Source organism: Eupeodes corollae, chromosome 3 (assembly GCF_945859685.1).
Source record: "Eupeodes corollae chromosome 3, idEupCoro1.1, whole genome shotgun sequence".
Lineage (NCBI taxonomy): Eukaryota > Metazoa > Arthropoda > Insecta > Diptera > Syrphidae > Eupeodes > Eupeodes corollae.
Genome location: NC_079149.1, coordinates 17252935 through 17269648, shown reverse-complemented (window position 1 = coordinate 17269648; position 16714 = coordinate 17252935). Strand labels below are relative to the sequence as shown.

General features: G+C 32.1%; 1 protein-coding gene and 1 long non-coding RNA gene across 2 annotated transcripts; one reads left to right on the top strand and one right to left on the bottom strand.

The window, feature by feature from the left end:
* The first annotated feature begins 360 nt into the window (after positions 1-360).
* Positions 361-9068, top strand: LOC129949099 (adenosine kinase). The gene is made up of 3 exons (XM_056060346.1): positions 361-941; positions 1334-1489; positions 7827-9068. The coding sequence occupies exons 1-3, from the start codon at positions 691-693 to the stop codon at positions 8515-8517; spliced, it is 1098 nt and encodes a 365-aa protein (XP_055916321.1). The 5' UTR covers positions 361-690; the 3' UTR covers positions 8518-9068.
* Positions 9069-15794: 6726 nt separating this feature from the next.
* Positions 15795-16461, bottom strand: LOC129952057 (uncharacterized). The gene is made up of 2 exons (XR_008782265.1): positions 16049-16461; positions 15795-15985 (listed from the first exon to the last, which is right to left on the bottom strand). It is a non-coding gene; the product is annotated as an uncharacterized LOC129952057 (long non-coding RNA).
* Positions 16462-16714: the final 253 nt, after the last annotated feature.

The window sequence follows — 16714 nt, the reverse complement described above, 5'->3', positions numbered from 1 at the left end:
TGACACCTGTCAAAAAGTGCGCCTAAAAGCAATTTACATTATTTAAAATAATTGTAGTGTAACTCTACCGCCACCTACATGTTCATATTAACAATACAAAAATAACAAAAACACAATTGGAGACTTTTCAAATTCCATACTTTATCGCTGCTCACTGCCTCCAAGCTCCAACTATTGTCCCTTGGAAACTTTTTCCACTTTACTGAACAACTACAATATTTACTACGAGCAATGGGTCGACCGACAATGGGGTATAGCATAGCATAGCCATAGCCACGGAAGTACCTCCATGGCGTGCTGATGATGCCATGCCCTCCCTGCCTTTATCATAGAATTGAATTCATTCATTTGCTTTTGCGGCACTTAAAGGCACGTTACTACGATTGCTGCCCTACAGTGCACTTCGAAGCAATGCAGTTGACGGTTACAATCGAGTGTGTTGCTCCTGTTTGAGTTCGACGACGACGTTTAAAAAATATAAAAGAATTTTAACTAAAAACCAAAATAATAATATCGAATTTTTCACCATACCCCCAAAAATAAGACTGTCAGAAAAAGCTCATCAAATTTTAAGCTATTTAGTTGTCTCTTTTCTTGTTCGTTGTTGTTGTTGTTGAGAATAAATTCGCGCATAGAACTCTTAAAACAAATTGAAAAATTATAAATACTACTTGTGAGGCATACCATAAAATGGGTTGTCGTTGTGTAACAGTTCGCGAAGAGTTTGCCACACGAATGTCGTCGCCCTCGAAGATCAGAAGCTCTGTCCGCAGAAGCGGCAGCGGCACGCCAAAAGTAATCGCGTTCGGTAACGTCTTACTCGATGCAACGGTCCAGCTAAATGATCTGGAAATTCTCAAGCGTTACAAATTGTCATTGGATGCCAAGGGCGAAATCGATATCCAGACTTTGACAAAAATTTCGGAGGAAATTTGTGGCAGGTACGTGTACTTACTTTTTGGGGCAGAAGTCGCCCAGTGATGGGTGTTTCTATTTCTATTGGTGAGGTTGGTTGTGCTTCGATGAACAGGAAAACATAGTAATTCAAGCCTTTTGAACGTGGCGAAGCTACAACAACAACAACCACAACAAAAATATAGAAACACTTGCTCTCTATCAGACACAGAACCTTTGTATTGTACCTACTCCAAGCTTTTGTTGTTGTTGTTTTTGTTTTGTGTGGCTTGGTATGGCTATTTTATGGAAGCCAGGTGCTCTTGTAGACCTGCTAATCGCTCCACATTGATAGAAGCAGGGAGAGGATGTGTTTTGTTTATTATTATTGTGTTTTTTTTTCTTCTTTTTTTTAAACTTTATTTTATTGTTCTTTTAGCTTGATGGCACCAGTGAACTGTGGTGGTTCCGCTCTCAACACAACACGCATATTAAAGCAGCTAGGGACTGATTGCTTATTCTTTGGGGCCGTTGGCGGAGACCCACTGGCGGACTTACTGAAGGGTATCCTCAAAAAGACGGGCGTCCATGCAAGGTGGGTGTTTTCTTTAGTATAGATTTTGTCTGTTGATTTCGTGAATGCCAAGTTGTATGTTAATGATGAAAAAGGTGATTTTGTAATTCTTGAAATTAGTTAATTTTATTTACCTCATCACGAATTGTGTAAAAGGAAATTCGTGAGACATTTTCTAGGTTGAATCATGATACCAAAATTAACAAAAAATAACCATTACAAGAAAAGCTGTCTGATGGTCTTTTGTGTTCACCCACATAGTGGAATTTTTCAATTAAAAGGGCTAAGCTGTTAAGTTCTTGAAGTTCTTCTTTGTTTTGAAAAATAATCACCCGGAACAATTTATGTACCTATCGTCAACAATAATAATCGTCTCTCATCTTATGATGGAGATTTGTATCTATCAAGTGATATGAAATTCCATCTGAAATTAGATAGGTACACTTTTTTATTTTCTCTATCTGCTTCTGCTTCAGTGATATGACCACTTAGCGTGGATGCGATGTCATCTCGAGCACAATGAACAAAGTGATAGCGCGAGTTATTTGTGCAGCTTCATAGATGGCATTTGCTTTTTTGCGTTTGTATCTCTAGCTTAAAGCGTTTGGCAAGTCTAATTTATGATAATAATAGATATAGGCAGTGATTCACGCTGTTGATTTAATAGATTGTTTGTTTATTAAGAGCTAGTAGATCAATTTCAATTATTATTTAGCGAAGTCTTGCATTGATTAAGAAGACGAAACATCTTGTTTGTATAGATAGGGACTACGTCTTTGTTTTTTATTAATTCATTATTTTTATAAGACATAAGACTCTTAATTAGATGAGTTCATCATCATCACTTCAAATAATTTTGTAATATAAAGTTTCTGACAAGTGCCGGTTTAGGTTTTGACAGAAAATTAAATAAATGGCTGCGTTCAATCTCGTGTCGCATAGGTTATCTTGGATAGGTGGATTTTAAGATACCTTTTTGAACGAGTTGGATAGCTGTATTAAGATAGCTGTCAAAAAATATAAACTTCTTTCAGCTGTTCACAAAAAAGCAGAGAAACATTTAAGCTTCGAAGTCAAAATTTTTGTAAGATAAAACATTTAATGGATAATAGATCATAAATACCTTTTAACATTCGAAGGCAAACAGCTTCTTGATCGTCTATTATGTACAGAAAATCCTCAAATACAACTTTATCTAACATTTTGTATCTATTTGTTTATAAACAAATACAAAAATCTGAAATCAATTTTCAAGTTTCTTGAAATTCAACCATGTGTTGAATCAGCTGTTCTGTCAGATACCTACATACCCAAGAAATTATTGGATACCTTTGGATTCCTTTTTTGACATCTCAGATGTTTTTGATCAGCTGTTATTTTACACGTAAAAAAAGTATCCGTATACCCTATCTGTCTAAGATTGAACGCAGCGAATGTATCTTTGTTACTTTTGACATTTGTAAACTTTGTAATACTTGTTTTTTTCTGATCTGTATTACAAATCCACTTCCTAATTTATAGCCTTGAACTAAAAAAACGCATATTTTAGCCATGTGTCTTTAAATTTCATATTTTGCGACAAAAAGAAATTACAAGCCTTATGACAAATTATGAGTTTAAGATTTTGAAGGACTTACATTTTAATTTAAATTTAATATTTATTCATCCAAACCTATAAATTTCATAGCAGTTAGTGATTTTGTGATTTGTTCTTTTGCAAAATTTTAAATAATGGGATTTTCCATGGGCAAAATAAATCTATTTATTCCTGATTTAGATCTGTCAAAAAACAAATTTCCCTCTTTTTGCATTCCATGGGGTAGTAAATTGATTTATTTTTGATTTTAGACCAAATCTGTAGATCTGCATTTATCGATAGATTTACCCTTTTTTGCACAAATAATATAAAAAAAAATGTTTAGCTGGAATTTGACACCTCAATCGCACTTCAGAGTACGTTCACAAAGTAACACGAATACAAAACAGATCAAAATCAATTTTTAAATAAAATCTGATTTTGCCCATGAAACCCCCATAACTGTCATAAATTCATTTAGAAAACTGACTACAGTGATCTACTTCGTCTTACCATTTAACATTCATAAAATTCATCATAGGATTACAAATGGCGCTTTGATCTCATGAACTCTAACTGACTATCTGCCAAAAAACTAAATTAGCAAGTTTCTTCTTTCATAATTTGTTTTTGTCTTTCAAAGTACTTTCACAGAATTCACACTTTGAAAATCATTACAAAATTCAAACGTCACAATGACGTCATAAGTTGCACTTGTAATTTTTGTATGACGAATTGTGAAATTTAAAATAGTGGTCCAGTCAAAAGTATTTCCATGTACAGATTACACATTGAGTAATTATTCATTTTAATTATGAAGACTTTATCAGTTGAGCGAATGGTCAGATATTATTATTATTTAAACGGCATACAATTAAGTGACCTAAAGAGCTGTTTAGTCAATTACTGAAGCACATGTTTTGAAAAGCGAGCTGTCACGAAAAAGTCCACTTCTGACATTTGGCAAAATGGAACAACGCCATTAAAGTACTATTCACATGAGCACGACCAACTACCAACGAATGAACGAATATTCGTCGATTTTGACGTTTCTTTCACATGAGAGTTTTTAATTCGTCGCGAATGAAGCCACAGCCGAACATCATTCACCACCGAAACCAAAACAAGAATGATTTTTTAGGTTAAGTACGAGCGATTTTTTTATTCGTTGCGAGTGTGGATAATGTGGAACGCGAATAAAGTTTGACAGTTCGTATCAACTATAATTTTTTTCGCGACGAATAAATTTGTTTTCTTAAATTTATTAATATATTATAATGAAAAGTAAAAGCATGTATCATAAATGAAATGGAAACTATATTGCTATCGTTTTGTTAAGAATATGTGTGCAAATATTTCTTCAATCGTATATAAACTCACATTTTGTAATTCATTCGTCGTTCGTTGGTCGCGCTCATGTGAATACTACTTAAAAGTGATGTTTTCGAAATTCGAAAGAGTTCTGGGTTTAACTACTTTTAAGCATCTTGCACATGAGCTACGAACTGTTTATGTTCGCATATTTTGACTTTTCTTTTACATGATCTTTATTTCTATTCGCAGACAGCGATGAATTGTCAATTTATTATTACCATTTTCAACAAACAAAACAAAAGTGGTATAATTTTGAAGTTAAGTTTAGCTCGAACAATTTATTCGTTGCAGTGTGGATTGTATGTGGAACGCGAATAGAGTTTGACACTTTGTAGCAACCACACTTCAATTCGTTACTGCCAAATTGTTTTTACAAAATTGTCTTGTTTTAGAGAACAAAATGCAAATTTTATTATCCTAACTCATGTGTCATTGGTATCTTATAATTTAAATGTGTTTTTGTATGAAATTGACTTTTTGAAATGTGTAAAATCACGTTTGTTCGTCCATTCTTTCATTCGTTGTTTGCTCTCATGTGCAAGGCCCTTTATGGCGTTTCCGTTCAAGAAAAAATTCGTTTACACAAGATGACAGTTCTTTTTTCAAAAACATATAAAAATTCTAAATTATCATTAAAGATTAAAAAATGAAAACATAAATAGAACATAATTCTAACTGTCAAAATTGAAGTGGAAAGTAAATACCAATAAAACGCCTTAAACTAATCACAAAAGGGTGTTCTGGATTTTTTCTGAAAAGTTTTTGATTCATGAAAAATGGTTTCATTTCCGAATTAATCTTGTCTCCTATCAAAGAGAAAAATTGTTAATTTGTTAAGAGGGCTCCTGGGATGCCATTGGGCTGGTTTAACCGACAAAAGAGACTTGAAAGAAAGGCCTGATTAGTCAGCTGCCAACATACTGCCTTCCAATTAAGGCAACTTTATTGGAAAATTATTTAATAATAATCTCCCTAACTATCAAATCAATTAAACATATGTCAAAATGACAGCTTATCATAACACAACAACAAGGCAACAAGTTAATTTGTCAGGTGGCATTAGGATTCAAATCCTGATATTTTGACTTTTCAGTAAACTTTTCAATAAAGTAACATTTTTGGCAGCTGACCAATCAGTCCCTTATGTCATCCAAACCTGCCCAATATATTCTCAAAGGACGCCAAAACTGACAGCTGAGTTCAAATCAAATTAATGAAATATAATGGCTGCGTTCAATCTAGTGTTGGATAGGGTATTTTGGATATTTAGATTTTTAGATACCTTGTTGAACGAGTTGGATAGCCGTATTGAGATAGCTGTCAAAAATAAAAACAGCTTTCAGTTGTTGAAGTCAAAATTGTTGTAAGATAAAACATTTAATGGATGGTTAAATTCATTCGTCGGACTATGATGAATAGATAGGTGCGTAACAATTTAATAAAAAGGAGATAAGCAAAATACATCTTCAACTAACAATTTGTATCTTTTTGTTTACCAACAAATAAAAAAAGCTGAAATCAATTTTCAAGTTTCTTGAAATTCAACCATGTGTTGAATCAGCTGTTCTGTCAGATACCTACATACCCAAGAAACTCTTGGATACCTCTGGATTCCTTTTTGACATCTCAGCTTTTTTTGATCAGCTGTTATTTTACACTAAGAAATAGGTATCCGGATACCCTATCTGTCTAAGATTGAACGCAGCCAATATGTCAAAAACCGCCATTTTCTTTTTTTAAAGCATAAAGGTGACATTGAAATAGACAAATATTATTTAAAGGTTTGTTCGTCTATATCCAAATTTGTCTATCTTCCGAAGAACGAATATTAATTACAAATTTTCCTTTATTAAAGGTTTTTTAAATTTATTCTCCAAATTATTAAAATCCGCTTTTAAAGTTAAAATATAACTAGAATGACTTATCGTTATCATAAAACCAAATGAAAAAAAAAATAAAACAAACAAAATGAGATTAAATTTATTTAAAACATTCTTTGCTATTTTTGTATTAAATATTTTGTTTGCAATCATGTTTTTTTTTCTTGATATATAAATACAAGATGATTATTTTTTCATTAAATTTAAGCAGGACACATATTTACTTTGTGATTTATTTGTTTCTAGAAATGTTTGATGGTAGAAATGGTGCAACGTAGATACGTTTGATTTTATGAACTTATATGACAAGTTCAAAACCAATGGAACAAACAAATTACGAGTAGATATACTTTTTTGAGCTGGTTTCATTACATCAATGGGCAGGTTCAGCGAACATAAGGGACTTCATTTGCAGTCAACTTCATTCTTTAAACGTGAAGCGTCATGAATTTCAAATTCAGAATTTTACTTCGCAAATCTCTACTTTAAGTTAATAGTACAAAAAGTCCCAACAAAATTACTGTCTTCAAAACACTCCTCAGGCAAGCTATAAATCCACCCCGATTGGTATTTTTTATTGTAAAGAAATATTAGTTATTTCTTTCCAAATTGACAAGGAATCCTTTTACAAAAAGCATTAGTAATAAAGTTCAGCTTTCAGTTGAATGAAAAAAACATTATCAAACATTATCAACTGTCATTTTGATAGAAGTAGACTTGATTTGATAGTTAGGGAGATTTTTCTTGACTTACTTTCCAGTCAACTTTCCATTAAATTTTCCTTAATTGGAAGGTAATTTTTTGATAGCTGGCCAATCATATACTAGAAATTTTGCCTAACTTTCAAGTCCCTTATATCGTCTGAACCTGCCTAATGAAAATGTTCTTAAAGTTCGCTATTTCTCTGTTTCGAATGTACCGAAGTTGTTTTCATCATAAAAGAACAAATGTATTAATTTTATCAAAATATTATTGAAACGGAAAATTTTTCATTGTTCATGTCATGATTTGGCGGGCATTTTTGCAAACAAGCCCCTAGACAACAATTCATCAATATAAACAAACAGTGCGAGCGTGCGAACCATTTGTAATGCATTTCGAATCAAAACTACATGTTTACAATTACAATACCATTATTTACCATAAAAATACCCAGCTTACAAACTCTAATGGAATTTCGCAAACAAAATTGAAAGTTACCCCAATCAAAAATGACGAAACTGGGAAGCGTCTCGTTCTCGCTAGTAATTTGAAAAATAACATAAAATCAGCAGAGCGAGGCGAATTAAATTAAAGCTATCTTTTCAATTTCAATGCTGATGTACTGCTTGTTAGTTTGAATAAATGCGAATGATAATTTGATAATGATCATGATTTTTCCTTGTCTCTTCTAAAATCACTTGATTTCAATGGAATTACCAAAAGATCGAAGTAAATTAGAGTTATTTATGAGTAGGTGGAGTGTGAAAAAACGTGCTCAAAATTCGTACGGCCCTTACTCACAAAATCTTCATTTCTTTCATTTCAGCTTGGAAGTCATTCCCGACGATTCGACGGGACAATGTGTTTGCTTTGTCTATGGACGCAAGAACGCCCTCTACGCCAATGTTGGAGCATCATCAAAATTCAGCCTTGAATACCTTAAACACGCCGAAATCCAAGAAAAGCTTCTGCACAAAAGTAAAAAGCGCCAAATTTTCTACCTCGAAGGTTTCTTCCTGCCCCAAAAAACCGACGTAGTCCGACACATCGTTCGAAACTACATTGGCGAGAGAAAAATCTTAGTCCTCAATCTCAGCGCACCATACATTATCGAAGAGAATTTCGACATAATGACGTTCCTAGTGCACAGTGCCCATGTGGTGTTCGGTAATCGAGATGAATTTACGACTCTTAGTAAAAAATGTGGATTTCGTTCGATTGAAGAATTTTCCAAACAAGAACTGACTCAAAAACCCTCGACAGTATTCGTCATCACGAATGATAAACAAAATGTTTTACTTATTCGAAATAATGGAACTCGTGAGGCACCAATGGTGGAATTTGATTCGTTTGCAGTGCCAATGGTTAAAGTTGTTGATTCGACGGGGGCTGGAGATTCTTTTGTGGCTGGATTTTTGCATTCGTATTTGAAGGGATGTCCGCTGACAAAATGCATTCAACATGCCATAGCGGTAGCTAGTTTAGTTGTTCAACAAGTTGGATGTAATTTACCCTAAGATTAAAAATTTATTAAGTTATGCAAAAACAAAAAAAATTAATTAAGTTTTAGTAGTACAAAGTTTGTAGATGATTTAAATACGAGTGGACTTTACAATAATTTTATACCGAAGTTCGTAGAATTTTAAAAATTTGCATAAGTTTATTTCAAAAATCTTCATAAGTTTATTTAAAACAAAAATATAAAATCGACTATTTTCAAGAAAATGGTTCGTCGAGTTTTGTAGAAAATAGATCCACTTTAAATTTATTAGAAACTATTTTTTAAATACACAACAAACCCAGCTTTTTGCTCCAAAATCAAAGCTAAAGGGCTTTGTTTTCCTGTTATAATAGACTTTTAAGTAGATACATAATGTACTGATAATTTAAATTATATTCCTGTATCACTTTTTACAAAATAAGTTATAAGGATTCCACAGTGAAACGCACTATAAAAAAATAAACATTGTCAACTTAATTTCATTATTTATAGCGATACATAATTCTCGAAAATTTAAGTTAAAATTATTTTATTTAATAAATAAGCACCGATTTTTTATACATAGAAGTGTTTTATTGACATAATATCCAATCAGAAGTAACTGACAAATGAAAGTGTAATAAACAAATAGGTTCGTACAAAGTTTTAAAAGAAAAATGTCAACTTGAAGTAAAGGGATTTCCATTGGTAATATAAATCAATTTGTTTATTTAAATCTGTCAAAACACGGATTTTTAAATTGATTAAGCTTTAATATTGAATCAAACTCACAGGTCTAATGGCTGAATCACAAACTTGCTTCAGCTTCGGCTTCGTCTGCGTTACGTTGGGCCTGCTTCCAGGTTGCTTTGAATGACATTTCTATTATTTCATCTCTCCAAAGAGCAAATATTTTGTTTGTTGACATTTTTTTACAGCTGTTGAGCTGTCAGACAAAGCAAATGTTCAGGTAATTTAACTAGAGCTTCCTATTGGAGTCACATTACGTTCTTTTATTTACGATTGTCAAACGAAACGTTAGGTCGAGGCTCCATTGTGATAGCATGCATTGAATGCCTATGGCTGAGCTCGTAAACGTCAGGTGAAGCCGAAGCTCTAGCGTGTTTGTTTGCAGCCATAAACCATTCCTAGAACTCCTTGCAATAAGATTCATTACAATTCTTTGTGGCACTGATTTGATGAAACAAAATCAAATAGATTTATAAGAATCCAATGCCTTGTTTAATACAAATTGACAGCTGACAATTCTACAAGTTTGTCACAAATATCTGACAAGCCAGTATTTCATAAAATTTTGACACTCAACAAATTTGTGAGAAAAATACAATGACAGATTTGTCAAACAAATTTTGTCATTGTTAAATACTGTTACATTTGTTGTGACAACTTTGTCACTGTCATACTTGTTTATACTTAGGGGCCGGTTATAGCTATCAGTAAAATCCATCAGTAAAATTTTTGTTTTTAGTTTTTGAACATGTTGCCGATTTATTTTTAGTAAAAGATTGATGCAATAAGATGAATCCCATCTTCACGTACTTTTTTCAAAAAGTACATTTTAAGTTTCATTTAATTTATAAATCAATTTTAATTTTTTTAGTGATGAAATTTCATTTTACTGAATAGCTGACTGCCAAAAGCAAAACAGAATTCCATTATGTTTTACTGTTTTTGTTCCGATTTTTTACTGTTCCGATCACATCATTAAAAATTTTACTGATGAAAGCAACAGTAAAACAACAAACTCTTCAAATAGAAACTTCAAAGTGACATTTAATTTAATGACGTAAATTTATTGATTGCTATAAACGCTCATCAGCAAAACATTTCAGATTCCTCCTGTTTCAAATTTTACTGATAGCTATAACCGGTCCCTTACTGACAAATTTGTCATGATAATTTTATTGGATAATCTGGGTCCAAGTTCTGTAACTCAGGCGATAAGTTATCGCATCGTTAAAAAATGAAACGATTCGTTCCCCACTTATCGCCTCTGGAAAAAATTGGGTTTTTGTAACTCAATGCGATAACTTCGATGTTTGGGCTGGAAATTCCATTGGAAGGCGATAAGTAGAACTGTCAAATTGACATTTTAAAACAAGAAAAAAACAGAAAGTTAAATTCAAATTGCATTTATTATTCTTGATTTTATTAAATTATTTAAATAGTGTATTTTTATTGAAAATGTTCGCTATTTTCATTGAAGAAGCTTACCAATGCCGCAACAAAATACGTATAGAACGCCGCATGCTTCGAGACAGCACGAACCCCTTCGAAATGCCCGAGGAACGTTTCCGTGAGGTATTCCGGCTGAGCCGTGATGCAGCGCTGATTTTGGTGGAGGAAATACGTCCATATTTGAAACAGGGACAAAGAAGAACTTTTATCCCTATCCATCCACAGCATGTGTTGAGATTATTGCGAGTATTTTTTCCTCAAATTCGTTTAAATCTCGGGGCGCGTCCAAGATGCTGCCACCTCCCGTTCTGTTAAAAAATGCTTTCCGGGAGTTGCATTGCTTCCGCACCCCGGACTTCAAGTCAGTCCAACACTGAAAAGAAATAAATGTTTAAACTACATGCAATACATGAGCCTAATGTTTTGGATACCTTTTTCCCCTGATCAATTGATTTTGTTATGGGTCCCATAGCATTTAAATTGAGCGCCAATATTTCCCACATATTCAATGAGCTTTGGTGGGAGTTTGGGCAATTGAATTGCCCTCTGGCAAACTCTTTGTGGTCCTCCATAAATTGCACCAAGCATTCTTTTTGGGCCCTTGTAACCCGGGAACATCTCTGAAAATACAGTTTATTTATTTATTTATTTATTATTATTCTATCAATAATAAGCTATTTATGTACATTTATTTATGTACCTTAATACTTTGTACTTACCTTTGCGACTTCGCTCATTTTTAAGTTTTATGTTGTTTTCTATAATTCCTTCCTTATCGCCGCTTTAAAGTGATATATTTTGACGTTTAATGTGAAAAAGTTATCGACTTTTAGAGATACAGAAACCCATTTTATCGCATTTTTCCAGTATTTCGATTCCGTTTGTTCCACTCGATAAAGTTTTCGTCTGTCAAAGTTACAGAAACCCGATTATGCGATAAAATGAGTTTTGTTTCAATTCTCACCGTTTCTCGACAAGTTTTATCGCTTCGCAAGTTATAGAACATGGGTCCTGGAAATGTGTTATGATCGGAAAACGGTGAAATATGGAACAAACATTTTGCACTTTGTTTCAATTTTCATCGTTTCAACAAATTTTTTGATGTCACTATTTCACTTTTGAAATGTCACAGGTTGCAAAGTTGTCGATTATCTCATATTGTTTAGACAAGGCTTATTTTTTCTTTTGTTTCGATAGTTCGATTTGGTTCGGGATTTTTTCGTCCATAACCACCACTGCTATATTAAAACATTAGTAAATGGCCTCTATCCATTTTCTCATCTTCTTACTAATGAATTGTTTTTGATAACCCTAGCATCGTGAACGGATCTTGGCTACTGGGCAGAAACGTAAAAGAACTCCAAGTTCGGTAACGCAGCCGCTGTTTCATTTTCACTTGGTGCATTAAATCTTATTTAAGAACCATCTATGCACAACATACTGAGGTATTGCGTTCCACTTCCAAGCCAATGTAATTCACAAAGCAATTTGGTTTTAGGAGCCAGTTATAGCTATCATTGGTTTTCATCATTGAAAACAAACATTGGACTTTTCTTTATAGCTATCATTAAAAGTTTCTGTCATTAAAAAAAAGTGTCTTATTGAAATCTACCGAAAAACTTTTACTGACAGAAATCTGTCATTGGAATTGAGTGGAATTGGAACACAAATTAGTGGAACGATTCGTTTTACTTTTGAACATAAACGTATCAACTGTTCAGGAAAATAATTGTCTGTCCGGAAAATAGAAAAATACATTTTTAGAAACAAATAAATGCGTAATTACACTTTATTTTCTCAAACAAATTTATTGTTTGTTTTCCGATCGATTAGTATATAATTTTCATTTCTAATCAAAGGGAAACACCGATTACAAATTTTTTCCGGATCGATTTCAATGATAGCTATAACTGGCGCCTTAAAGTACAAAGAGTAATTCCTTTTTGTAGGATGTTGTAAACGTGCACTTATTCTCGATAAAATACATTCTGCGGCTGTTTTTTCCGATACAAACATTTACCTTTGATTAATAATTCCAAATCGTTCCAAAAATTCCGAGGTTGAAGGCGACGTATTACACGGAGACCTTACTAAAAATTGACATCCTTTCACTTGAAAATATATCGTTTATCATATAAGGTATTTTCACTGTCAACACTTGACCGTAAGTTTCCTGTCAACACTTGACCGTAAGTTTCCTGTCAACACTTGACCGTAAGTCGCCAGTTTTCATCAATAAAAACAAACATTGGAATTTTTTGACAGGTCGTTTATTGCTATCATTGGTCGCATTCACAAAGCTAGTGTCTACGTAGTCAAGGGATTCTGATTGGCTAAATCTAACTACAGAAGTAGTTGAAATTTCCCCTCCAACGTAATGTACAAATTTTGGCTACAAAGTTAGTGCACACTGGTTTTGACGTTTCACAATCAGCTGCTCGGTAAGGACACAAGAATTCAAAATGAAATAAATCTTTCGTTATTTAAATACAAATATAAATCAATCATATTATATCTTCCATTTGATTGTATTGAATTTAAAAAGAAAAAAACTATTTTAAGTTCTAAAAACACAAATGTTTCTTATTTCATATATTTGTATTTGTCTTCAATATGACAGTTCCGGATTGACTAGCTTTGTAGTGCAATTTTGCATTAACAAAGCTAGTTGAATTTTGAGTACGTAGCCAATAGCTTTGTGAATGCGCCCATTAAACATTTCTGTCATAGAAAAAAAAAATTCCTGATTGAAATCCTCCGACAAATTTTTAATGACAGAAATCCGTCATTGGAATTGTGTGAAATTGGAACACAAATCAGTAGCGCGATTCGTTTCACTTTTGATCATTTAAATATCAGCTGCACTGCAATATACATTTTTAAAGAAAATTAACTACGCAGTTAAATTTTTTTTCTCAAAAAATATTCTCTATGTGATTTCCGATCGATTAGTATATAATTTTCATTTTCATTTCATTAAAAAATTTTAGTACAAATTTGTCGAAAAATTCGTGACAATTGTCAAAAATACTTGACAGTTCACTGTCATAACAATTTTTTTTAAACAAAAAGATGACAAATGTCGGTATTTTTCTACAATTCTACACAATTGTCAAATTATTTTTGGAACAAATTTTGACAATTGTCAAGTTTTAAATTTACAAATTATCACCTGTCATCTGTCACATTTTTCAATGTTTATTAAATAAGTTCCAAATATACCAATGGAAAACACTATGAGACCTAAATTCAATAGAACTCGGTTTACAACAGCCGATACGATACATACTGTAAACTCAAAAAAACTATGTATGTAATCTGAACATGTCTACCAATGTCATTTCCTTAACACAATATCCTAACTGTTTTGTAAGTTCGTCTAAATTTTACGCGGATGACGACGATTTCCATACAGCTTGTTTTTAAATTCCTTTTAAAATTCTTTACCGCTAATTTTGTATATCAACACAATAAGATCATGATGCAGCAATTTTAATTGATAATTTAGTTATCATTTAATCTCATTATTCAGAAAAAGTATACTTAATACATTATTTGAGTTCAACAAGATCAAATCAAAAAGTATAATTGTATTGATGTTGTTGATGCTATTAGCAGTAATCAATTAAACAACCAGTGCTGGACTTAAGGTAAATAATAAAGTAAGGCATCACTACTTTGACAAACACCATAAGAAAATAATCATATTAAATACTTTTTATACTTTAAATATACCCAAACCAATGCATTTCAATTAAATCATTAAATAAAAAGATCTGTTTGTTTCCTGAAATTTTCAATTTCTTATTTTACTTTTGGAAAATAATTTTGACAAGTAAAAACAGAACAAACGATCTCAGGAATGTAAAAATGTCAATAATTCCCTATCTTGTCAATTTTGACACAAAATAAGATTGTATCTCAATAAGGCACAGAAATAATGACAGTTTCTCGTTTATTATGTAATCAGAGCCTTAAGACAACTTATAGATAACTCCGGCCATGTTTACAAAAGTACAAACTTAAATAGGTACCGCAATAATTCTTGTGTCATGACATTTCCATTATAGAAACTGTAATAACAAATCGATACAGAAATAATGACAGTTTCTCGTTTATTATGTAATCAGAGCCTTAAGACAACTTATAGATAACTCCGGCCATGTTTACAAAAGTACAAACTTAAATAGGTACCGCAATAATTCTTGTGTCATGACATTTCCATTATAGAAACTGTAATAACAAATCGATACATAACCAACCAACCAGCTGGTTGTGTGTTTTATAAATAACTGATTTTCTTGTTTTGTTATTTTATTACTCCCCGTCTCCATCCACATCCATCCATCTACCAGTCACCCTTTTTTTTAGTGTAAATAATGGTTCCGAAGGATTAAATTATTCTATTGACGTATTAAATATAAAGCAACTGTAGCATTATGATGAAGTTAATTAAAGACCTTAAGGCGTGTTAAAAAGCCATTTGTATGCATGGAATGAAGTGACGAAATTGTTTGTCTTTTGTTTATTACGACTTGGTTCTGGGATTGTGGTTGGTTCAATAAAATTAATATATGTCAAAATCGTGTAAGAATAAAAGTCAAAAACGTTTAAATGTTACTTTTAATTGTTATTTCAGTTGATTATTAGTTCTTGTAAATTAACAAGTAACTTCCTTTCGGGTTTATGTTGTTTTCTCTTGATAAGAAGTTCGATAAAAAGGTGTTACGTTCAATATGGCTAAAGTATTTCCTATTGACAGCAAACTTTTGTTGTAACTTTGAACTGTAACTTCAAAATTTTCACCATTCTTCTAGTGACTTTTAACAATTTGAATGCTTTGTTATTAATGGCGTACTTTTTACTTGTCAGATTTTAAAATATGACAGCTTCAAGTGACAGTTGCCTAAATATTATAATTGATATGACAGCTTAGATTTGAAATTTATCAGGAGTTAATTTTATCAATAGACCAAATTGTATCTTACGGAACCCAGTCGAAGCTTTTGTGCTAATACTTACCAAAATAACAGATTTATATGAAGCGATTTAGAAGATCAGATATCTTGCAATGGACTCATCTCAATCTTTTTATTAACTAAAAGAAACACTAGATGACAGCTTGTTTTTATAGTGACGTTTTACTATTAAAAAACTTTTAACACAATGTACACATATTTCAAGCTTCAGACATACATACATATGTACATATGTACGTACATATGTAAGAATGTTACAAATTTCAACTATTAGTTATTTAATTTTGGTACACGAGTCTTCAGCTTTTCAAATTTATGAAAAGATGTCTAAAAATAAAAATATCTAAATAATCTTTTCAAAGGATTTTAAATCATATTTGTATGTACTACCTTTTCATTTTCACCTTTCAACTTTCCTTGTTCCATACTGACGTTCCATGAATTTGATACGCGAAATATTTCTACGTCTTTGTTAAATTTAATAGAATTTTTCATTGTAGTTAAGGAATTTGAAAAATTATTTTTATTCATTTTTGTTTATAAATTGGAATAATCAATAAAATCTGTTGCTTGATTTTTAAAATTTTAAATGTGTATAACTAACATGACATTTATATGATTTGGCTATGATGAATTGTTTTTCTATAATTTTAATCCAGTTTCGTTAAGTACAGTAGTTATAAGGGACTTCTTAGGCAATTAACTGCATTCTTTGAACGCAATATTAAACCAAAGAACCTGTTATGTCAATGTCATTAATTTCAAATGTATCGTGCAGAAAGTAAAAACAACATTGTTCTCCAAAAAAGTGCTTACCAAAGTTCAAAATAAATTGTATTTTAATGAAAGAGTCATTACTCCTTTTTTAATATGATAAACAGCAGTTTTAAATGGCAAGAGTTATAAAGCTCAGCTCTCAGTTGGATGAAAAAGCATTATCTGGTGACATTTTGAAATGTAAATGGCTGCGTTCAATATCAAACATAGAGTGCATCCGAATACATTTTTGATAGTGTTTTACAGCTGGGATGTCAAAAAAAGGAATCCAGAGGTATC